Source organism: Ochotona princeps, chromosome 3 (genome assembly GCF_030435755.1).
Source record: "Ochotona princeps isolate mOchPri1 chromosome 3, mOchPri1.hap1, whole genome shotgun sequence".
In the NCBI taxonomy this organism is placed as follows: domain Eukaryota; kingdom Metazoa; phylum Chordata; class Mammalia; order Lagomorpha; family Ochotonidae; genus Ochotona; species Ochotona princeps.
In genome coordinates, this window is record NC_080834.1 from 86672067 (window position 1) to 86697763 (window position 25697).

The 25697-nt window shown below is 39.6% G+C and overlaps 1 protein-coding gene across 1 annotated transcript in view; it reads left to right on the plus strand.

The window, feature by feature from the left end:
• Positions 1-25697, plus strand: part of SLC15A2 (solute carrier family 15 member 2) — a 34290-nt gene that overhangs the window by 1175 nt on the left and 7418 nt on the right. The window contains exons 2-17 of the mRNA XM_004577852.4: positions 734-821; positions 1412-1553; positions 7358-7450; positions 8355-8454; positions 11357-11447; positions 11701-11778; positions 18115-18197; positions 18603-18689; positions 18834-18923; positions 19001-19045; positions 20281-20313; positions 21700-21788; positions 23597-23678; positions 24234-24368; positions 25130-25294; positions 25425-25471. Coding sequence (XP_004577909.2) covers positions 734-821; positions 1412-1553; positions 7358-7450; positions 8355-8454; positions 11357-11447; positions 11701-11778; positions 18115-18197; positions 18603-18689; positions 18834-18923; positions 19001-19045; positions 20281-20313; positions 21700-21788; positions 23597-23678; positions 24234-24368; positions 25130-25294; positions 25425-25471 — 1448 coding nt within the window. The remainder of the gene's footprint in view (positions 1-733; positions 822-1411; positions 1554-7357; positions 7451-8354; positions 8455-11356; positions 11448-11700; positions 11779-18114; positions 18198-18602; positions 18690-18833; positions 18924-19000; positions 19046-20280; positions 20314-21699; positions 21789-23596; positions 23679-24233; positions 24369-25129; positions 25295-25424; positions 25472-25697) is intronic.

Here is a 25697-nt window from a genome sequence, read left to right on the forward strand (position 1 = left end):
AGCACTCATCATCTCATCATGTTGGTTGAGTTACTATAATGAATAGAGGTTGAAATAAAACATCTCATTTTTTATGTTTTGACTGGTATGGTGCATGATAGAGCATAGTCCTTTGTCTACTGTGATTATCATGAAAACTTTTGGAAGCTGTTTAAATAAGAGCAATGGGTATTTTCTTTTAGACAACTTAAGAATTCTGCTCAAAGTCTAGGCAATCAATCAGCTTACCTTTAGGAATCTCTGCTTCCCATACTGAGCTCTGTCTTTAGTGCCAGCAGTCCCCAAAGGGAAAGCCAACATATGTCCAGGGTTCTTCCAAGCAGGGCAAATGGGCCAGTCTCAATAGTGGAGCTAAGCAGAAGGCTGACACCTGACCCTTCCTGGAATTCAGGTACTCAACTTCAATTGCCTTTTCCTTCTGCTCTAGAAATAAATGTGATTATTCTCTTGTTCAGAGAATACATGTGGGAATATGAGCAAGTCCTGGATCAGGAAATGTATGAGTGTGTGAAGAAAATAAGGAACAAAATTACAAAGTTAATCCGATTAGCTTTTGTTAGTCTTAAATTAGCAATATATTTTTAATGTGGTAATAGACATTTCATAAAGAGTTAGGCCATTGTTTCATCTCACCTATTATAATTGCTTAAATTGCTTTCAATTGTGGGGCAACTTAGTAATTGAAATAGACAAAAATAGCTCATGCTTGAACTATTGCCTTTCTGTTGCACAGAAAATCTGTGGCTCCAACTACCCATTGAGCATTGCCTTCATTGTGGTGAATGAATTCTGCGAGCGTTTTTCCTATTATGGCATGAAAGGTAATTTGATGTTCAGAGTCCTGCTCACCCTGTGTTTTCAACTGTCTGGTCTCCTGTGTGCACCCATTTCCCTGAGTCACATTTTCTATTCTGATCCAAATTGGTTGTTTCTTCAGCTAGGATCTCCAGCAAATGCTTCCTAGGATTTTGTCTGATTGCTCATGTAGGCGAAGATGCAAATGAATGGACAGGAACCAGAACAGAGCCTGTGGGAATCCTGATGAGAATGTTCTTGTCACAGTTCCATCCTTGACACTTGTTTGTCAGGTCTATCCATCACAGTGTTGCTGGAAAAGAGACAAAGGGCAGTGAGAATTACCTTGTTGTCTCTGTGAGTTAACTCAGTGGTATCATGACCACCCACAGAGTACGTGATGGGGTAGAGTGTATGCATACTCAGTACAACTCTGGGGATTCCCACAGCTCTGCCGGCCCTGCTACAGCTGTGTGGTGGCAACAGAGACTTGTAACTTCACTGATAAGTGTGCTGAAGGCCAGGAGCAGTTTGGAAGACTGCAGAGCAGGCGTACTTCTCCAGAATCTTTTAATGGACCTTTCTTGTTTTGTCTTCCTTTTTCCCCCCACTGTAGCTGTGCTGACCCTGTATTTCCTGTATTTCCTGCACTGGAATGAAGACACCTCCACATCTGTATATCATGCCTTCAGCAGCCTGTGCTATTTCACTCCCATCCTGGGAGCAGCCATTGCTGACTCATGGCTGGGAAAATTCAAGTAAGAAAGATGGCATATCAGATTCTCAGAAATTTCACAGAGTAATGGTCCAAGAGGTTATTACTTCTAGCACCTTACCACCAAGCAAGAATATACTTACCCCATTCATCGTACATAAGGAGGCTTATGACTGACAACATAGAAAGGCTATTTCTTTCCATTATCAATTGTCTCAATGTTTTCGCATCTTTTTCAGAAAAGGTGCATTTTTAAAATCTAGTTTTTATCTTCAATTCTATAGTTTAAGGCTAAATAAGTTCTGATCTTGGTGGGGAAAGAGATTGCTACCCACTAGCCAGTGCATAACTTAGAGACCTTTGTGTAGTTATTTGACACTTCATCTGTTCTCCAAACTGAATCATCCTGAATTCTTTATTGTTTCTTTTTTAAATCTTTTTTTGAATTTGAAAAACAGATTTTACATGAATAGAATGAGAGACAGAAAGCGAGGTTTTCCATCTGCTGGTTCACTCTCCAAATGGCTGCAACAGCCAGAGATGAGCTGATCTGAAACCAGACTTTTTTCCGGACCTCCCAAGTGGGTATAGGTGCCTGAGAACTTGAGTCATTCTCTGCTGATTTCTGAGGCCGTAAGCGGAGAGCTGGGTAGGCTGTGCAGCAGCTGGGATTCAATCTGACATCCATATGGGATACCAACACCATAAGCAGACAGTTACCCTGTTATGCCACCATGCCAGCAGCAACCCTTTAGTATTTTTCATGAGTCCCTCTTTTCAGACTTCTTACCATCTCCGTTTCTCTAATTTCTTTTGGTAGTTTTCTTTTTCAATATATAATATTTTCATGAGTTAAGCTAATAGTCCATTCAATTTAATATCTTTTCAATCCCTGAAAACATCACAAAGACATGTAACCATGTTATAGTTATAGTCGCATCATCTTCAGAGGTTACAGATGGGTGTTGCATATCCAATGCCCAGTTATTTTTTTGTGTACTTGTCACCTGTAATTGTCTTTAAATTAGTATTTCCAATAAAGTAGATTCTATTGAAAACCTGGTTATATAGGATAGAATGAGTTGTGTAGGAAAATAAATTTCTTATGTTCCAGTTAAGCTGAGAAAATTCAAGGATGGGCAAAATTAAAAACGTGCCCTTACTGCAGAACTTCTTACAATTTTTAGCATGATAGCATACAATGTAAAGTATCCAAAGGGGGATTATAGTATATAGGACTTCCCAAAAGAATTATATATAAAGAATATATATCTATATCTGTATCTCTCTATCTATCTAGAGAGAAAGAGAGAGAGCAAGAGAGAGAGAGAATGGATAATTCTATTGATATAGCAAAGTACTAAACACAGTTGTTAGCCTGAGGGAATAGTGGGTGGGTGGGTTCTACATTGGTTTCATGTATGGTAGCAATCGCTGAGTTCATGCAGAAAGAGGATTGACAATAAGAGCAGAATAAAAACTATGAGCCAGCTTCCATTTATTCAGTTCTAGGATAAAAACTCACATACATGACATGGCACTTTTATTTCTAAAAACAGCTCTCTTTAAGAATGAAGAAGTATGGTTTCTAGATTTGGTGAATTATAGCTTCCTATTTCAAGGGAAATTTAGCAACCTCTACTCGGTCCCTCTATCTAGTCCTCCTTGAGGTATTTTTAAAACTCTTGTTATTGAGCTAGTATTAACATAACGTACATAAACCCCAAAGTCTGGCATGCACAGTTTGTTGAAGTTTTATAACACATACAGCTTGTAGTCACTACTTGCTATGGTCTGTCTTCACATTCTCCCTCCGGCTAGTCTTTTTCTGTACCCAGAAGTGGTTGCAAATCTCCAATAGCTTTCAACTAACAAAATGCTTTCTGAACTTTCTTTCCCTTTCTCATCTCTTATTACCATTACCCTCAAGTTAAAAAAAAAATATTGCCAGGCCTGGCGCAGTAGCCAAGCAGCTAAAGTACTTGCCCTGCATGTGCTGGGATCCCATATGGGCACTGGTTCTAATCCCGGCAGCCCCACTTCCCATCCAGCTCCTTGCTTGTGGCCTGGGATAGCAGTTGAGGATGTCCCAAAACTTTGGGACCCTGCGCCCGCATGGGAGACCCAGAAGAAGTTCCTGGTTCTTGGCTTCAGATCAGCTCAGCTCAGGCTGTTGAAGCTGCCTGGGGAATGAATCAAGGGACGGAAGATCTTCCTCTCTCTCTCCTCCTCCTCTCTATTTATCTGACTTTCCAATAAAAATAAAATATCTTTTAAAAAATCATTGCGTTTCTCTCTTTTTCTTCTTTTTAAAAGATTTATCTATTCGCATTTGAAAGGCAGATTTATACAGCGAGAAGGAGAGACAGAGAGAGGTCTTCCAATCACTGCATCATTCCCCACATGGCTGTAACAGCTGGAGCTATGCCAGTCTGAAGCCAAGAACCCGGAGCTTCTTCTGGGTCTCCTATGAGGGTACAGGGACCCAAGAACTAGGGCCATCTTCCACCGCTTTACTGGGTTCATTAGAAGGGAGCAGGATTGGAAGCAGAACAGCTAGCGCTTGAACCAGCACACACGTGATACCAGCACCATGGATGGAGGCTTTGCCTGATACATCACTACACCAGCCCCTTCTCTTTCTCTTCTTACGATATAATAATATAATGAAATGCAGTAGAACCAAATTGAATTTGGTATAATCTAATTTGCTTTATTTCAATAAATGCTTATGGAATAATTTGTAATTACCAAACAAATCACGCGGAAAAAAGAAAGTATGCATACCTGCTTCACATTGTTCATGTTTCAATAGCTTTAATAAGAAGAAAATTGTGGTAAAAACAGTAAAATATAGCAGAAATCATCCTTTTTTTCTGACTGAAATCACTCTTAGGCCTTTGGTAATGATCTCTGACAAATTCTGGTGTCTTCCGTAGATTTGCCTTGATTTTGAACTTGTTTAAACATCCCAGTCATTTTAATCACTCCTCTGTGTTTAGACTTCTCTGGTTTTTCCCGGACACTTTTCTCATTCTCTTCCCTTTGCCTTTTGAAATTGTTCTTTATGTAGTGCCTCCTCCTTTGCTTTGTATTTGCATGACTCTTTCCTGAACAGGAGTGTCTCCCCTAGGCTACAACTTTCCCTTTTTTCCCTTTCTCTTGATTCTCTCTTTGCAAGTCCTGTGGGTATCAATATTAATTATGTGCAGATGGCTCCTCAAACTTTTAAACCTTTATCAATACATAAGTATTTTTATTGGAAAGGCAGATTTATACAGAGAAGGAGAAACAAAGAGAAAGATCTTCCATCTGCTGGTTCATTCCCTAAGTGGTCACAATAAGTGGAACCGAGCTGGTCCAAAGCCAGGAACTTCTTCTGGGTCTCCTATGTGAGTGCAGGGTCCCAGGGCCTTGGGCCGTCCTCCACTGCTTTATCATCTGATAAGCACACAGGAGACAATAAATACACACAGTGACTTCTCATGATTTTTGTAAACGTTTGCTGGGAGAGTACATGCATGCTAGGATGCTATTTTAGTATTATCTTAAGAAAAAAATTAGCAAATTAGTAAAAAAAATTTAGTATTATCTTAAGAAAAAAAAGTATGGTTCCTAGTTTTTAATTCCTGTAACCCATGCCTAAGAAGTTAGGCACTCGACCATGACAATTGCTCATAACCACTCTCAGTGTATGAGTTATGCCTTCGTATGTCCTCTCTGTACTTCCTTCCTTGTCTCTGTGTGGGTCTGGAGTTTGTCCTTTCTCACACCCACTGTTCCTGCTGATCAGAGGTGACCACTTGCCTGGACCGAACGTCTGTGCTGTACCTTCATTGCACATACTCTTCCTCAGTCCCTATGTAAACTGCTCAGTTCCTACCCTCTTATTACAAATGCTTTTGATATTCTAAGGTAAATTTTGTACCTTTTTCCTCTTCCACTTTTCTACCTATCCTTGCATTGATAAAACTGAAGCAGTGCTGGGTTATGTTAGTTCCAGACCTAACCCCATTACTAATTAAAATTTCACTTTACTAATGTCACTGGATCTCCCTGAGTCCAGTTTCCTGGTTTCTAAAGGGATTGGTCAAGTCTACCAAAAATAGTTCTAAGTCGCGTGGCTAAGATTACAATAATCCTCATGACCCTATTTCAAATGCAGGATTTCCAAGAATCTCTGAACTTCTTCTGTTCCCCATTCCAGCTTTCTGTAGTGTATGACCTGGCAGGCAGCAGGTGGTAGCTCAGGTGGTTGGGTCCCTGCCACCCACATCGAAGACCTGGATCAAGTTCCTGACTTTAGGCTGTGGCCTGGCCCAGCCCTGGCTATTGCAGGCATTTGGGTAGTGAACCAGTAGATAGGGGCTCTCTGTCTCTTTGCCTCTTAAAGTAATGAATAATATTTTAAAAAATATATAGAAAGTAAAGAATTTTCAGCTGTTAGCTTCTGTTCTTACATGCTTCCTACTCCAACTATTTCCTAAGTCTTTGATTCAAAAGATTGCTTGTTTTCCTCCTTAAAACATTTATAGGTCTCTCATGCATTCAGTCCAACAATTGGATACTGATGTGATTTTCCTATTCCAAATTAGATTCTCTGTTTTGTCTTTCTAGTAGTCTAGTATCTTTTGGTTTCTTGATACTTAGTCTTTTTTTCCCCCTATTTCTTTTGTTTTTCCATTTTTCTCTCTAGATATTTTAAATTTCAACATAGACAACTTTTCTCCAGAAGATGCTACAAGGCCTTTATAAGAAAGCCTGCCCCTTGCCCTGATGTTAAATTAGTCCTGAATTAGTTATCCAAAGTACTATCCCTTACCTGTGTTGTATGTCCCTTCTAGGCATATAATGAGGTCAATGTTGGCAGATTTAACACTCAGATTGAGAATGCACATCCTGACGTTTCTGGTATCTCCAGCCCCTCTCTGGTAACTTCGTTCCATTCTTTATATTCCACATTAGCATAAAGCGCCTCAAAATCACAGAGATGAAATGTGTAATTTTCAAGATTCATTGCAATCTTAGCATTCTACTGATATGTCAAGAGGCTGGTGTGGCAATGCACATAACATTAATGTAATATGTCATATTTCGATGTGTTTATCTCCATGTCCTTATTAGAATTCTTTACTCTTCTGTTTGCCAATAAAGTTTCTTAGAAAAAAACAAAACAAAACAAAACAAACAAGCAGAAAATTCTACCATCTGTGTCACTTTTATCACTGGACTGCCTAAGTCCCTGGCTTCTCTTTTCTTATACTTGGTAACTTGTCCATGAGAAAACTACGGTGGGGATTACAGTTAACCCTTGTGTCCAGGTAACCCAAACAGCACCTGAGAGCTCTTTACCTGCCAGTGTTTAAGCTTAGAGAAGTCCTTTGTGTGTGTCATTTCCATTTGGAATTTGTCCTTGACCTCCCTTTTTTTCTAGAGCAAAAGGCATTCCTTAGAATAAACACCCCAGGTCAAAGCATGCGGTTCTACTGGTTCTCCTAATTTAAAACATCGCTGCTCTTGCTATAAACCCACCCTGTCCTTGCCATATATATACAAAAATAGGGGTGTGGTGTGTGTATGAGGAGTGAGGAGGAGGAAGGACAAGTGGCTATATGAGAAGGGATTTGAAGGGAATGTCTGTTAGCGTGAAGTAAACATGACGAGTGAAGATTGTAATCCCTTTGACCAGTCTGTTTGTTTCCTTCATTATTATTGGTTTTGTGTACACTTCTCAGGGAACTCTCATCCTGTGCTTCCTCCTCCTCCTTTGTTTACTCAGAGATTTACGAACCTTGAGTCTATATTACTCAAAATCTCTTACACAGACTGATTTCATTCTCTCCCCAGGACCATCATCTATCTCTCCTTGGTGTATGTGCTTGGCCATGTGATCAAGTCCTTAAGTGCTTTTCCAATACTGGGGGGGACAGTGGTGCACACGTGAGTAAAACCATGGCATGCTTTCAACTACTTTTCTACCATTATGCAGGTATATGCCTTGGACATTAATAGCAGACAAGTTTCTCCTTTCTTAGCTGAGACATCCCCTTACGTTATGATCTATTTTAAATTTAATTACCAGATTGGTTAAGGAGGATAAATATTTGAACAGTAGAACACTAAAGCTTTCATGTCTTCCATATTCCCTCATCTATGATTTAATTCATGCATTTATATTTCTTCAACATTTAAAAAAATTCTGTAATATTTCCTTATAGCTATTACAGAATTTATATTCCGAGCCAGGAATGTTTCCATTTATGTGTAGCTCCATACACTCTGGTTGCTGATGCTGTTGATGTTGAATCCTAGTGTTTTTGAGTTCAGTCAGTAGAGAAAAATCACAGTTGTTCCAGGAGACATTCATATGTATCCATATTTCTATAACCATGGTTATCATATGAGTTAGGATTGAATAGATATTAATAACCTACTTAATTGGTGTCCCATCTGTACTCACTGACACCATTTCTGTTTATTACAATGAGTCTGAGCATTTTGTTTTCTGCTTGTAAGAACATGTGGAATTAAGATCCATAAGATCTTTCTATTGATGTGACATTTTTGAGTAAAATGAGATTGAGCTCCTCCAGTATCTGCTTCCACCCTGTGTACACAGGAATAACTTGAGCTCAGCAGAGACAAAAATCTTCCCACGCAATTTATCTTAGCAGAGGCCCAGCATCTATTCTTGAATGCTTCTGGAGAAAAGAAAAATGCCAAGTGCCCACAGGGTAGAAACAAGAAGCAATGCCCTTATGTATTCTCTTTTACCTCACATCCCTACATCTCTACAGCTGTGTTTAGTACCAACATGGTGAGCATCCTTGTCTCTCCATTTCAGAGTCCTGTCTCTGATCGGCCTAAGTCTAATCGCATTGGGGACAGGAGGTATCAAACCCTGTGTGGCAGCTTTTGGTGGAGACCAGTTTGAAGAAAAACATGTAAGAGTCCTGTTTTTTTTTCTGTGTTTCCAAGAATGTAGAGTTGGTCTTGAAAGGGGTTACCTGGCAGACACTCATCTGCTGGGATTAATCTGCCGATTAGATCCTGAGGAGATATGTTAACAGGATTCTGGTCATTAACAGTGAGAGAAACTGGACTTGGCGCAGTGGCCTAGCAGCTAAAGTACTCGCCTTGAATGCATCAGGATCCCGTATGGGCACCAGTTCATATCCTGGCAGCCTTGCTCCCTATCCAGCTCCCTGCTTGTGGCCTGGGAAAGCAGTCGAGGATGGCCCAAATCCTTGGGACTCTGCACCCGTGTGGGAGACCTGGAAGAGCTCCTGGCTCCTGGGTTGGGATCAGTGCAGCTCCGACCGTTGAGGCCACTTGGGGACTGAATGATCAGACGGAAGATCTTCCTCTCTTTCGCTCCTCCTCTCTATATATATCTGACTTTGCAATAAAAATAAAATTTAAAAAAAACAGTGAAAGAAACTGAAACATATCTAAAAGAAAGTAGCCAGGGATGCAGATGGCCTAAAAGGCAAATTTTAAAATGACAAACTGAGGAAAATAGGCATGGTTAGCCTGAAGAAGATAAAATACAGGACAGTATTATGCAGTCACTGTAGATGTTAGAAATATGTCAGTCATTAAACATGAGCTAAATGAGTGAAAGCCACAGGAAATTGGCTGTTTTCTTGATGGAAGGAAGGACTTCAAATCAAGTTGGAAGCCCTGAGTAGTTCTGTCTCACTGGAGGTACGGAACAAGAATTCTGGGGAACACTTTAGGAATGGGAGGTGATGAGTATTGTAGAGATGATTTAAGCATCTCCAGCTCTCAGATTCTATGGAAGAGAGAAATAACCAGTTGAAACGAAATAATAGTTTCTATGGAATAAGTTGATCATTTCCTTTTTTTTTCCCCTAAATGGTTTTTATTTTCAATGCCCAGGGTTGGAAGTAGAAGGGAGGGGTGGTGAAGCAATATGGATACAGTAAACATGGGCCTGGATGAGAAGCAGTGGCAAACAGGCGAAAGAATAGTCTATTTTTAGATCAGCCAACATTCCTAGCATCTTCTGTCACTCTCAATTTTCTTTAATGTCTGTCATAATGTATCTAGCCCCTCTTTTGCAGTAATTTATACTGTTGCAGCATCTTTCCATGTCTCTCCCTTTCCCATTCTCTCTTACATAGTACCTGCTCCCTGTCTTTCCTACTGTCCTTTCCCATTTTCCTCTTTCTCTTACCCCTTGAACTATTTTGTTATTTTACACTTTTTGATTGTGTAACGGTTCATAGATGAAACTCAGATGCTGACTCTGATAAAACAGTAAACCTTTGCTTCAGTACAATTCAGTGCCCAACAGACTAAATGGATCAGTTGAATAAGGTATGATCTAAATGGGAATCAAGAAAAAGCAGCAAAACATCCTATAAACAGAAAACAGGCAAGTACTGATTGTGCTAATGCGCCTCAAAAACATCTGAGATCCCAGAATTGAACACAACAGTACATAATAAGTCATCACTAACAAATTTATTTTAAAATTGTTTCAATTTCTAATTGTTGATATTTCAATTAGCAGGACAATTTCACCTCTACACTTATGCCACTTTTAAAAACAGATTTAATTTATTTATTTGAAAGCCAGAGTTGCAGTGACTAGGGGTAGGAGGAGAGGGATCTTCCATCCATTGATTCACTCTCCAAATAGCTGCAATGACTATGGAATGGAACAACAGGGCAAGGGTGAAGCTAGGCGTCTGTAGCTTTTTCTGGGTCTCCCTTATGGGTAGCAGAGGTCCAAGGACTTGGGTCATCATCCATTGCTTTCCCAGGAACATTAGCAGGAACTGGCTTAAAAGTAGAGCAACCACGACATGTTACTTAATTGGCATCCTTATGGAATGCCAGTGCTGCAGGAGGTGGCTTAACCCATTATGCTGCATAGGTTCCTCTGCCAGCACTTTTTCTTTTAAGATTTATTTTATTTATTTGAAAGGTACAGATAGAGGGAGAGATAAAGAGAAATCTTACACCTGCGGGTCCACTCCCCAAATGGCTGCAATAGCCCTGCTGGGTCAGGCCAAACCCTGGGTCTTCCACATGGGTACAAAAATATAAGAACTTGGGTCATCCTCCACTACTTTCTCAGGGAGCTGGATCAAGAGTGGAGCAGCCAGGAATCTAACTGGCACCTGTTTGAGATGCCAGCATTGCAGTCAGTGGGTTTACCCACTATGCCACAGTGCTGGCCCTTATGTACCAGTTCTGTACCTACTTGTTTTCTTTTATTTCTTTCTAGTAATTTCCCTTAAGTGTTAATTGAACTATCCTGATTGGTCAACATTTTATTGCACTGTCCTATGTCCTGGTCCTCTACCTAACATACAGTCCTGCAAATGCTACCATTTAATTCAATCAGTAATTCACTTAACTCATATATTCAATAATATGTCAGATGCTGTTTGATGAGCTAGAAATTACAGAACAAATGAAATATAATTTTTGCCCCAAAGTAAATCACAACCAACTAAAATAAACAGTCATTTTAATGCAGAGTCATTCAATGCAAAGTAATTGAGATGAGAACCAATATATGTAGTAAACAGTAGTGGCCTTGAGAACAGGCTGACGATCTTTACTGAAGTAAAGGGGTAAAGGAATGTTGAAGCAGCTTACACTGCAGTGTCAAAAATGGGTAACTGTTTGGGGTCATCCAGCCATGATTTTGCACAGGTGTTAAACCATCATATCTAATACAATGTTCAGCTATCACAGAGGTGATATCTGAATCTGCCCTTTGGTGAATGTCTCAACTGTGTGTGTAATAATGGGTTGTGATTGAGCCAAGAGGTCTATTGCACTGATGCTTTATCTTGTCTGTTTCAGGCAGAGGAGCGGACTAGATATTTCTCCGGCTTCTACCTTGCCATCAATGCAGGGAGTTTGATTTCCACATTTATCACACCCATGCTAAGAGGTCAGAATTATTTCCCAAGTATCCCTGTATGAGGCCATGGACAGTCAACAGCCAAAGGGGAGTTCAAGTTTTTTTCAGGCTTGGAAGCCTGTGAGAACGTCTTTTAGTCTCAATTTATCTGACCCAAATGAGGGTTTATGGGCTGGGGGAGGGAAGGGAAAAGGATGGCTATGTCTGTGACCTCAGGAACCTAACATTGTTGGATAAGAACAGCAAGGATGCAAAGTGACTCTTTTGTCTCCATTTTCTTCAGGAGATGTGCAGTGTTTTGGGGAAGACTGTTATGCACTGGCTTTTGGAGTTCCAGGATTGCTCATGGTGATAGCACTGGGTAAGTTTAAATTGTTCAAAGGAAATAAATAATCCCTGAGACTTGCCACATGAATAACACCATGTAGGAACTTTAACAAGCTGTATTCAGTCTTCACACTAACTCTATTAGGTTGTTTGTTGTAGGAATTTTCCCTTGACTTTGGAGGTAAGTTCTGAATGAAATCAGAAACCATTAAAAGAGGAAAAGTTTCCGAAGTTACACAATTAATATGATTTTTGGCAAGCCTAAAAAGAAAAAAAAGCCTATCTTGGAACCACAGGTAGGAATAATCAAGGGTGTGGACTTCTAGAGTTTCTAAAGTATCTTGGATCATTCTAATGTGTGTAAAGGTTGAGATCCACTGTGCTTCCCTACAACATGTAGGGAAAGAGTAAGATCATTACCTCCGTGTCTCTCAAACTAGCTTACATCATCTGATACCTGTTTATCTGGTAATTTGAACACAGTCTCAATTCTGAGTTTTTTAAAGCAGTTTTTAAAAGAGGTTTATTTATTATTATTATTATTTTTTTAAGTCAGAGGTACAGAGAGAGAGGGTGAGATCTTTCATCTGCTGATTCACTCTCCAGATGGCCATAATAGCCAGTGCTGGGCCAGGTTGAGGCCAGGAGCAATGATCTTCATCCCAGTCTCCTTGTGTGGGTGGTTGGGGTACAAACACCCAGGCCTTCTTCAGCTGCTCTCTCAGACACATTAAGCAGGGTGCTGGATCAAAAGTGGAGCAGCTGAGCCAGGAATCAGCATCCCTAAGGGATGTGTCACAGGCAGGCTTTCCTTGTCCCTTGCAAGCAGCTTTTAGGTTTAAGTACCTAGGTTCTACCCTGTTCTGCAATGCTCTCAAGGAGTTTGTCCTTGAGCAAACAGAGTCAGAGGACTGGATAAATAGTTGGAAACTAATATAACTTTGATTAAGTGGGATTCTGTTCACCACTGAGAACACAATGTTGCAGAGAAGGGAGATGTGTGGGCTACTTGGTTTAAATGGCCTGGGGGAAACTTGGGTTTGATTGTTTCTAACCGTTGACCTGGAAACATGTTCTCACCCTGAACTTCAGGATGACGCCCCCTCTTGGAAGCTATCCAGTCCCAAACACTGAAAAAAGCTCGAGAGAGAGGGAAAACAGTGTTCAGTCTGATTATTTTCTGCCAACAGGGCTGGCAATCATAGGCAGAGTTCCCAAATTCAAAGAACCATACTACAGGGGACCTTTCCTAATGTATTCCCTGACTCCTTCTCCCTTCAAAGCCAGGTATTTCCCCAATCTTTTCTTGATTCTCCAACATTTTGCTGTATGTCTCTTGGTCTAGATCATTACATATTTAAAATGTTAGCATATCAAAGTAATAATAAAAATTCAAAGAGATGTTGTAGGTAGAAGGTTTTATAAATTATGAAATGGGAAATAAGTGCTCATTGTCATTATTAGTCAGCTGCCTTGGTTTTCTAGTTGTTAATATATAACTCAAGTCTCTGGACATGTACTGTAATTCAATTTGTTAATTTATTTTTTATTCATTTATTTATGAAGCAAATATTTATTTAAGAAGCCTATTGTGTGTCAGGTTCTTTGCAGGTATTGGCCTCTCACCAGTATTATACAGCAACAATTTGTATTCTCAAAGTTCAGTAGGAAGAGAATGACAGGCAACTTTGCTTGAATGTACAACATACTATGGCCCATGTTGCAACTGGAGAAATTGAGGGTTATGGAGACATGTAACAGGGATGTCTGATTCATACTTTGAGGGTCATAGAAGATTTGCTAAAGAAATAATTTCTAAGAAAAAACAAAAGTAAGAATATCAATTCATCAAAGTATTCTAAGTGATGCAGAAGGAGGACATGGCCTCTGGAGAAGCTGAGATTGAATGACCTGTTTGAACATCTTGAAGGAATTCTGATTACCTGGAACAGAAACAAACTTAAAGAGGAGAGACTGGCAGAAGCCAGATAACAAAGGACCTTTTAAGATGCTAAGAAATTAGAATTTTATTATGAGGACAGAGATTGCCAGAGCTTTATTATTTCAATAATGCCTCTGCAGTGTAGAGAGGATTGAGTTAAGGGTGAAGCAAGGGCGGTATTGTGTACTGATTACTAAATATTTTGGCCCTCCCTTGAATTATGGACTCAAATTGAGTACCTCACTGAATTAGCAACTCTTGTTATGATTGAATGTATAAGATAAGGGAGAAGGTCAACCAGGGTTAGAAATGGGATTCTGTCGGTAAAACTGGCAGCATTTCAGAACTATCCAAACCACCTGGACAGAACCCTCAGAATATGTACACACTGATACACTGGGTTGATATGAGATGATGATTCTTCATCCCTGGGTACTGAGACATGTGAAAAGCCATGGGTGGTTTCCCACTTTGTCTCTCCCCTTCCCCCAGGAACAACAAAAAGAAATAGACAATTTGGAAGCAAGGAGTTCACCCAATTTTCCCTATACCTGATCCTGAAAGAAAGTGGGATCCTGAGTTGAGCAGCTGAGTAGATGGATCATCATCTGGGACAGTGGAGGCGTATAGGCTTTAGGCCATGGTGCTGAACTTTGTTTTGAACATGTTGCATTTTACCTGTCTTCTGAGCATCTAATTGTAGTTACCAAATGTATGTGTTTGGAAGCATTAGTTTAAAACCGAGAAGACACTTGGGGCTCTAAATATAATATGGAATTATTAATCTACATAATAAGCAATTAAATATTGACAATAGATAAAACTAAGGGGTAATAAGAACGAGGTAATAAGAGGGTCCAGAACAAAATCCCAAGGCACACTAGAAAAGTAAGAAAACCCACAAATAAAATTATGAAGGAAATACAAAAATGCTTTTAGTGCCATGTTGGATAAGAGAGTTGAAGGAGGGGATTGTTCAGTGTGACAAACTGAGTGAGCAATTGGGAGAAAATTGAAAAATGTCCATAAAATATAGCCACCAACATGCCTTGATGTAGTGCTATGAGAGGCTGAAGATTGAAGTGGGTTGGGAAGTGGAAAGATCTTTGAAAATGGAACAGAATGTGAGTATGTGTATCTGAAAGCGATACAGTTTCAGGGGAGAATGCTGAGCATACTTTGACCTTCTCGGGAACAATCCAGCAGAAAAAGACTCTAAAGATGCAAAATGAAAGTACCCATGAGACATTAGTCCTGAAGAGGAGGGAACACATCATCTATGAGGATATGGGGTGACTACAGGAATCAATACATTTGATGGCAAGAAGTTGAGGGAGTTTTCATCGGAATGGTTTCCTATTTGCTTTGTGTAAAGCTGACATCATCTGCTAGAGGACAGACAGCATAAAGACACTAATTTTTTCTAATTGTCTGCCTTAGTCAAGTGACTTTGAAATTTAAATGTGACTTTGTCAAATTACTTGTATACATTTCCCTTTATCTTGAACTGGTCACACTACTACACCCAGCATTCTTGATGCATCCAGCATCTTTCTAGGGTCACTGTTAAGGCCAGGAGCAGCTTATTTTTCATCCCAAATCTTCCTCTTATCTGGATTGATTTTCACATGGTTGCCAAGGTATTGTTTCTATAAACAGTAAGAAGGGTTTGTAGGTAAAGAATGCTATTTGTAGAAACTTGGGGGAAACAAAAAAAAAAAAAAAAAAGAAGAAGAAAAAGAAGTGATAGTATAAACCTGAGGAATGGTGAAATTAGGAAGTTAAGAGAGAGAAGATCAAGGTGGTTTGTGAGTTCTGGTGTATAAGGATGTTGGAAGATGCTACTGGTCACTGAGAAAGCTATCTGTTGCAAAGGGTGTACTAGAGGGGCCTCTTACGGAGCTGGGAAATGTGTTAAGGAGGGAAGCAAATCTGGGAGAGAACCAAGGTACAGGCTCTCCACTGACTTTAATAAAACAGCATAAACTTAAAAAAAAAAAACCCTGTGAGGCAGGTGCAAAAGTAAAACTAATTTGGGCTTGGTAGCGTGGCCTAGTGGCTAAGGTCCTCGCCTTGATCCCATATGGCCGCTGGTTCTAATCCCGGCAGCTCCACTTCCTCTCTGTCTCTCCTCCTCTCAGTATGTCTGACTTTGTAATAAAAATAAAATAAATCTTTTAAAAAAAAGTAAAACTAATTTAATACTACTAGTTTGGAAGATGGAAGAAAAACTAAAAAAAATTAACTAATAGTTAACTGTGGGGATGTGATTGAATAGAAATAGGAATTAAGGGAAACAGTATGATGTCAAGAATAGAACTAGCACAGCAGAGAAATTTTAAAACTAGGAATGATGGATAGCAGTCAGAGAATAGGGCACCTTAAGAAGAAACGTGACAGAAAATGGGGAATGGTAAGTTGAGGCGTTTGAAGGCAAGAGGCATGTCTTTTCCACTGTATTCCAACTAGTGTCTACTACAGTGTGTGATGCTTTGTGGACATTAAGAAATCTGACTTTTTAAATCAAGTAGGGCTTAGGTGAGAAGTGTAGCTTCTGGAAGTTTCTAGTTGAAAAGTCTTCATTTTTCTAAATGGGTGAAACAGAGATGGCACATACATTTTGCCAGGCTGAATTAGTTAAGCATATAAAATTATTAATAATTAAATATGATGGTAGGTCTTCATTAGATGAGAGTGATAATAAGAATCAGTGAGATAATAGTGAATTTGAGAAAAGCTTTCCTGGTACTTTGAATTCATTAGTTAGACCTGGATAAGAAGAAAGCAAGGGACTAGGAAAAGAGAAGTTGGTTAGTTACCATTTTCTTTTTTTTTTTTTTTTTTTTTTTTTTAATTATTTATTATTTAACTTCAGTAATTACATTGTATTATGTGACACAGTTACATAGATACTTGGGTTCTCCCCACCCCTCCCCAAACCCTCCCACCATGGTGGATTCCTCCACCTTATTGCATAACCACAGCTCAAGTTCAGTTGAGATTTCCCCATTGCAAGCGTATACCAAACATAGAGTCCAGCATCTTATTGTCCCGTCAAGTTCAACGGTTTCTTAGGTATACCCTCTCTGGTCTGATGACAGAGCCAGCAGAGTATCATCCCAGTCAATTGAAAGCTCCAACATACCATCAGCAAAAATTTACATCATTATGGAATTAATTGACATAGTAATGAGTAACCAATATGTTAAAAGTAAATGCGGGTTCCCAGCCACCTTCTGTGACCACCTCACCTATACTTCAATTTTAGTTTATACACAACATATAACATTCAAAACATAACATGTTATACATAACATCATATCATCTTAAATTAAGGCAAACATGTGGTATTTAACCTTTTGGGATTGGCTCATTTCCCTTAGCATTATGGTTTCCAGTTTGGCCCATTTGGCCACAAAGAACTGCATTTTGTTTTTTTTAATAGCTGAGTAGTATTCCATGGAGTAGATGAACCATAGCTTTCTTATCCAATCCTCTGTTGATGGGCATTTTGGTTGTTTCCATGTTTTTGCAATTACTGATTGTGCTGCTATGAACATAGGAGTACATGTTGGTTTCTCATAGAACAAGTGTTCTGGATATATTCCTAGGAGTGCTATTGCTGGATCATACGGTATGTTGAATTTGAGTTGTTTGAATATTCTCCATAGTTACCATTTTCATAAACCAGGATAGAAATTGTGAAGTCTTGGGGCCAGTGCAGTGATATATGGGCTGATCCTCTGCCTATGGTGCCGGCATTCCATATGGGTACCAGTTCAAGTCCTGGCTACTACACTTCACCTCAACTCCCTGCTGATGTGCCTGGGAAAGCAGTGTAGGATAATCTGGGTGCTTGGGCCCCTCATCCACATGGGAGACCTGCAGGAGACTCCTGGCTGGGTTCTGGCTACTGGGGCTGTTTGGGGAGTGAATCAATGGATGGAGGTTGTCTTTCATTCTTCTTCCTCTCTTTCTCCTTCCTGTAATTCAAACTTTCAAATAGAATAAACAAATATTTTTAAAGGATTTATTTTTTTTTAAAAAATGGAAATTGTAAAGTCCTGAACAAGAATGATAGCATCAGAGAGGGTTAAAAAGGAAGAAGAAGGGTAAGTGGGAAAAACACTGAGGGAAGATCATTGAAACTTGGTAACATATCAGCTACAGAGATGGAGGGAGAAGAATGAGAAGCCAAAGATGATTTCTATGTCTGTGACTACGAGAAACTCTCCATAGATCTCTCTCTTAACATTGGAGTATTTCATCTTCTCTTGGCCTCTGTAATTTTTATCATTCTAAAGTCAGACAGTCTCAATTCCTTGTTGGTAAGATTTGCCGGTCAATCCTATAGTTCAGCTGTCTATCCTTACCACTGACACTGAATGTGTTGAATGAGAAGCTAAGCACTTTGTGTATCAACTGCAGTTGTCTTTGTGATGGGAAGCAAAATGTACAGAAAACCACCGCCTGAAGGAAACATAGTGGCTGGAGTTGTCAAATGTATCTGGGTAAGTCTGTGAGTTGTCTACCTGCCTTTTTCCATCAGTAGGAGAGAGGTGCTCTCCAGTGTATGGGAGCAAACATGGCTGTATATCTTTTCTCAAAAACCTCTCATCCACTTCTAGCCATCTGACAAGTTGAGGGTAACTGATCTTCCTTTCTGCCTTTATTTAACCATTAAGTTTAAAAAGTAATCGTTTCCTTTAAATTGGCAAAAGTTTTCAGAAGTAAAGATGCCAACAGTATATAAGAACAGATAAAATTCTGTCTTAAATGTTCAGAAATTCTGTGTTTGGTTAGATCAGAGATGGAGGAAGTTACTAGAAGTATGTATTTAAGGAAAAGAATGATGAACTGCATAAAGCAGGAGATATTCTATTTGTCTCTCCTCTGATGTCTTTGCTCTGCCGTAGTTTGCTATTTCCAACCGCTTCAAGAACCGTTCTGAGGACATTCCAAAGCGACAGCACTGGCTGGACTGGGCAGCTGAGAAATACCCAGTGAGTTGAAACTGCAGAAGCACCTCCCATGGAGTCTTTGAAATGGATTCTATGCTGGCACACTTGACTCTTTGTCTACTCTCAGCAAGAAAACCATATGTGACACTTCTGGCAATTCTGCTGTTCTTTCCTTCTGGCTTACAGGAGCAGCTTATTACGGATGTGAAGAGACTGACTAGGGTCCTGTTCCTTTATATCCCATTACCCATGTTCTGGGCTCTTTTGGATCAACAGGTAAGAAGCTACCCCTTCCTTTACCCACTTCCCTCTCACAGGAAAGGGATTTCTCATAGTAGTATTTTCTGTCCTAGGGTTCCCGATGGACTTTGCAAGCCACTAAGATGAATGGGAACTTGGTGAGTAGAAGAGGTTTTTCATCTACATTGTGGCAAGAATAGTTTATTTGTATTTTTGCCTGAACTCTAACTTCAGATCTAGAGAGGTGCATTTAACCTAAAGGCCCTAAGTACATGAAGAATAAGGAAAGTTAGTCTAAAAATTAAATCCAGAATGTTGTCTTTAGAAGTCAGAATAAGGATGGGAAAAATGTTATTAAGAGGATAGCAAATGAAGTGATACAGGCCTGGGATGGTGATTTTCTTCTGTGTAAGCCATTCCGAGGCCCCACAGGGACAGATTCTATTGGGGTTACTATACATTTGGTCCCATCTCTCAGGCAGATTTCAGCAGGGGACCTGTGAGAAGTGGAATGTTTTGCATATGGATTCAGAAGAAGTGGAAGGGTTATTTTCTCTTCTTCCAATTTCTATTCTCTGATCCACACAAATAAAGATGATTATATTGCAGTTCTGCAGATAATGTGGGGGTGATAACAGGACCATGCTTGCCCTCCATATGGAATCTGTCAAGCATGATGTTACCTCTTCCTTCCTCTTACTGTGCAGGATTTCCGCAGGGTGGTCTACTATGGAAACACCACGTGCCAGTAGGAGGCAGTCTGCATCCTAATTATGACATTCTATCCTTTCCACTATTACTACCTATAACTACAGTGGCAGAGATGAATGAAAACACCCCATCTCTGTTGTGTCTCACGTGAAGCAAAGCATAGTACAAATCGAACATCCTTACTCTGAAAATCAGAAATTCAAATTGCTCCAAAATATCAAACCATTTGAGCATTCATGTGAAAATGGAAAATTCGGTTCAATGAGATGTTATTTCACTCACGAAATGATTGAAAGTATCATATGAATTACCTCTGCCTTTAGCGTATGTAAAATAAATGAATTTTGTATTTTTCTCTTTGAGTTTCAAAGAGAAGCTACCTCATTATGTATGTGTAAATATTTTTAAAACCCCAAAAATTTCTGGTCCCAAGTATTTTGAAGGAATACTCAATCTGTACACAGAAAATAGTATTCTTTGTTATGTCATTTACATCTAGCAAACAACCAGAGCCATCCTAAATCTATTTCTAGTTCCCAAATACCCTTACCAGCAAGATAGTGGGCCAAAGATCCAATGACTGTTCTTTCATATACCTCTTACCTGCTAATTAGCAAGGTTGGTGACCTATGTTTTTCTTGTCTCTACTGCCATCTTAATATAATTTATTACAATGTTTCAGGGATTTTTTGTGCTTCAACCGGACCAAATGCAGGTAGGTGATTTCACTATAGCCATGGGACATATTTCTTCCCTCATCTCCACCTCTGCCTGTAGAATTAAGACTAGCAAGCTTTTAAATTTTAAAAAATTCTAAACATCTTAAAAAAATTTTAATTGAAATTTCAAAAGTTCAAAAGAGGGAGATCCTGCCTGCTGGTTCAGAGCAGTCTGGGTTGAGCCAGGCAGAAGCTAGCAGGAATTCAATCCAGGTCTCCTGCGTGATTTGCAGAAACCCAGTTGCTTGAGTCACTACCACTGCCTCTCAGGGTCTGCAGGTGCAGGAAACTAGAGTCAGGGAGAGGCAAGCATCGAACCCAGGCACTGTGCTGTGAGACACAAGCACCTGAACTGGCATCTTAACTGCTGGGACAAACATTCACTCCAACAGCCACATTTTGATACTTTTCTCCTATGTGGAGGAAAGTCAAGCACTAAAGTGAAAACATCCTCTTTAAGGATGTTAATTCTCCTTCACATTCCCTGCTGAAAACTAGCTCCTGCCCAACGCCAGGGAGACTAAGATTTGGGCTCACAGGTAAAGTGTAAGCATTGGATTTCTTTCCATGCTGAGGTAGCGTAATGGGAATATTGTCTAAGATATAAGGTTGTGTTGTGCATACAATGAAGTAAGAATTGCTTTTTATTGGTAATTCCTGGTTCCTTTAAAAACATTTCTTTTTGAAAGACACAGCAATGGGGAGAGATAGACAGAAAAACAGACAGATAGACTCACACACACATACATATCTTTCATTTATTAGTTCATTTTCTAAATGTCTGCCACAGCCAGGGCTGGACAGGCCAGTGTCAGGAATCTAGAAGTTCACCAAGGTCTCCCTGTGAGTGACAAGGATCCACGCACCTGAACAATCACCTGCTGCCTCTCAGAGGTACACAGCAGGAAGCTGGTTTAGAAGCAGAGTCAGGACTTGAACCCAGGGGCTTCGGTATAGGAAGCAGGAGTCCGAAACAATGGCTTAAAGCTTAACTGCTATGCAACAATGCCCTGCCCCTCATTCATTTTTTAGCCCCTTATTCAACTATTCTTTCTCTTGGATGTGACACTTTTACCCGGGGCTGTGAAACTACAAAAGACAAGTTAAAACGGTTTGAAAGAATTCCCAATATGATAGGCAGGAAAAATGGAATCAGAATGAAACTTGTCCCTTGGAATATGTGGAAACTCAGATGGTAGGTAAGGTGTATGTAAATGAGTGGTTGGTGTAAATGAACTTGGAAATGTAGAATCGTTCTTATTTACTAAGATGAAAGACTATGTGAAAATGAGGAAGAGCCACATAACAAATGGCAGCACTTGCTCATACTTCTAATAATACAAGAATACTTGTAATGAATGCCTTTTACCATGATGTTACAGGTACTAAATCCTCTTCTGGTTCTTATCTTCATCCCCCTGTTTGATCTTGTCATTTATCGTCTGATCTCCAAATGTGGCATTAACTTCTCGTAAGTGCTCACCATGCCTCTTATTACACCAAACAAATTAAGTCTTTGCCTAGTTTGATCAAGATTTTATACTTGGATGTTTCTACTTAATAACAATTCATTTTGGTTCATCATTTATCTGCTTCTGTTTTTTCATGTTCAGCTAAATGCTTATTAATACTGAAAAGTGGGATGATAGATCTAATAAATGAATGTCAAAACTAGTCCTGAGAACTTAAGTTTGTGATACTAAAGAGATAGGCCTAGAGTTCATGGAAAGTCAATGGTTTGTGAGGTTAGATTCCTAAAACAACCTGCTGCTTGGTCCGTGAGTATTACCTTTTCAAAGATGTCCAAAAAGCCCTTGATGACACTAAGTGTTTAAATCTCCTTTGTCCCCTTGAAATAAATGCAAGATTAATAAAGAATGGGAATAGAATTGTTCTTATTTGGTGCTATTTTCCTGTCCTATATAGAAGTGTACAGGTTATTTTATTGTAAATAAAAATATTAAGTTTATTATTTGTAAAGTTTGATAGAGGTGAATTTTAAGCCTCCTTTCATGTCTTACTTCATAGCAATTTAATCTTGGCAGTAAGGAGATGACCATGTTGCTATTTTCCACTGGCCTTTTGTTATTTATTCACTCTCTGAGCAGGTGTTAGGAAGTTCAGGACCGAGCCTTCTTTCCCTCAGGAGTAAAACTATTCAATAAGGGAGTTCCAGCACTTTCAAGACTAAATGTAACACGAAGTATGTTAAGTGTTAGGGAAGCAGAGAAGGAAAGCAGTCTTTCCTGCTCCCAAGGTCAACAAAGATTACTTAAGAGGAACATGATGGTGTTGATGCTATGGTCAAGAGGTTAACCCTCCACCTTCAAGTACTGGCATTCCATATGGGTGTCGGTTCATGTCCCAGCTGCTTCACTTCCCATCCAGCTCCCTGCTTATAACCTGGAAAAGCAGTGGAGAATGGCCCAAAGCCTTGGGACCCTGTGCTCACATAGGAGACCCAGAAGAAGCTCCTGGCTTCCAGTTCAGCTCAGCTGAGCTCCATTTGGGAGTAAAACAGTAGATAGAAGATTTTCCCTCTCTTTTCCTCCTCGTTTCTGTGAAATATGCCTTTCAAATAAAAATAAATCAATCTTTAAAAAGAGGAAAATGAAAGAAAGAGTATATAATATACACCATGTGGCAAATGTTCAGTACATCTGGTTGTGTTGCTATTAATTTTGGTATGGTGATATAATCAATGGAGAAACAATCATAAACAAAAGTAGAAGTGAGAAAATGTGGTGCATTACCAAGAGAGCAATTCAGTATGAGTTAAGTAAAAGGAGAAAGTGGAGCTGGCATGATGCCTCAAGTGACTAATCCTCCACCTACAAGGACCAGCATCCCATATGGGCACTAATTCATGTCCAGTCTGCTCCACTTCCCATACAGCTCCCTGATTGTGGCCTGAGAGGGCAGTAGACAACTGCCTAAGTACTTGGGACCCTGCACCCACGTGGGAGACCCAGAGAAGGCTCCTGGCTTCAGATCAGCTCACCTCTAGCTATTGTTGCAGTCATTTGGGGTATAAATCAGTGGGTGGAAAATCTTTCCCTCTGTTTCCCTGTAAATCTACTTTCCCAACAAAAATAAATGAATCTCTTTTAAGAAAAAAAAAAGAGAAAGAAGGATATATTAAATACAGTCCTAGGAATACTTTGAAAAGTAATTTGGACCAATTCAGGGGGAAAATCTTTAATAGGAATTTCAGAGGCTTAGACTTTATTCTCTAGAATGTGGAGTTTAGCTATAATGACCGCTTCCTTTTCTCTGCAGATCACTAAGGAAAATGGCTGTTGGTATGATCCTAGCATGCCTGGCTTTTGCAGCTGCTGCAGCTGTAGAAATAAAAATAAACGTGAGTTCAACACACCTTAAATTCTGTGAGGGTTTCACTGAATCTTTCTTATTCACTCTTCTGACTGGTTTCATCTTGAATCCCTGGTTCTGGCATAGTGCCTGTTTTATAGAAACTGGATGTATAGTCAGCATTTGTAATAAATGAGTGTGTACAGGAAAAGAGCAGCAATGCAAAATGAGGCCCACTTCCCATCTAAGGGATTCAAAATATTTTTGGGGAATTGAAGAACATGAATGTCCAAGATATCTAAACAGCTCTTTAGGGAACACAGGTGTATGATGCCTGTCTAGTTACTCAAGCAAATTCCTTTTAGCAGATTGAATAGCCACCTGTAGGGAATGAAGTATGAGGCTACAACTGAGTCCAGAATGCATAGAGTTTGTTACTTGGCATTGGTGTTGGTGCTTCCCCCTCCAAACTGTCTTCCAAATTTTTGAAGCCAGAGTGTCTTCAGAGAGGCAACTGTGGCCTCTGCTTAGAGGGACTGTCAGAGGCTGTATGCATTCTTCTTATAGCTCGGTGATTCTGATATTGCTCTCTGTCCTATCTAAGGAAATGGCCCCATCCCAGCCAGGTACTCAAGAGATTTTCCTACAAGTCTTGAACCTGGCAGATGATGAGGTGAAGGTGACAGCGCTGGGAAATGAGAATAATTCTCTATGGGTAGAGTCCATCAAATCCTTTCAGGTAAGGTATGGGTCTGAGTGAATTATTAATTCTGTCTGTTATATTGACCTTGATTTTTTTTGTAATATTAGTGGTACCATAAGAATTTTCTTATGTCCTTAGATAATATTTCAGAACATAATTTAATGAGTAGATAATGATCTATCATATATGTGATTTACTTATGATTTGTTTACAAGTTTATTTAATGATTTTCTGTTTTCATGTTATTGTTATATATAATGCTATAATGAACATACTTATTCTTAAATCTTTATGCATGCCTCTAATGACTTCCTATAAAAGATCCCTAGAAATTAAACAACTAGGTTAAACAAAGAAATTATTTGGGATCAGTGCTGTGGAACAACAGGTTAAGCCACCATTTGCAGTGCTAGCATCCAATATGGGCACCCATTCTAGTCTCAGCTGCTTCACTTCCTTTCAGTTCCCTGCTGTTGTACCTGGAAAAGCAATACAAGATAGGCCAAAACCCTGGGGCCCCTCCACCCACATGGAAAATTCAAATGGAGTTTCAGGCTCCTGACTTTGGCCTAGCCCAGCCCTGACGGAAGAGATCTCTCACTCTGTGTGTGTGTGTATGTGTGTGTGTGTGTGTGTGTGTGTGTGTGCCTTTAATGTAAATAAAACAATCAGTTAAAGTCTTTTTAAAAAAATCTTTATAAAGAAACATCTGACGAAGTACCCTCTCTGGAATGCTGTGAACTTGTGATATTAAAGCTGGGGCACAAAATGAGTGTGACAGCTATTTTCTTCTGCAGAAAACACCTAATTATTCCAAAATGCACATGAAAGCAAAAAGCCAAAATTTCAGCTTCCACCTAAATTATCACAACTTGTCTGTCTACACTGAGCATTTTGTAAAGGAGAGAAACTGGTACAGTCTGATCATCCGTGAAGATGGGAAAAATATCTCCAGCATGATGGTAAGTTGAAGAATTGTCTTCATATCCAGTTGTCATCTCAGTGTAAGATGACTGGTTCATCAATGTCCAAATTTCCTGATTAGAGTCTCCTTTCGTCAACTAGTACTATTGTTTCTTTCTTCTATTGTAGGTAAAGGTTATGGAAAATGAAACAGCCAATGGAATGTCAGCTGTGAGGTTCGAATGACACTCTCTTGAGTCTCTTCTGATATTTGGAGCTTCAGATGAACACACCTCTAATTCTACTTGTCCAGAACAGGACTAATATCTGCTGGTGTCAGAGTGCTGATTTCTGAAGGCATTTCCCAGCACAGGGAGAGGCAGACAGGCTTGCTGTCTCATGTGGATTTATGGCTGCCCTCAAGGCTTTACAGCATACATTATTTCTGAACTTTACCTACTG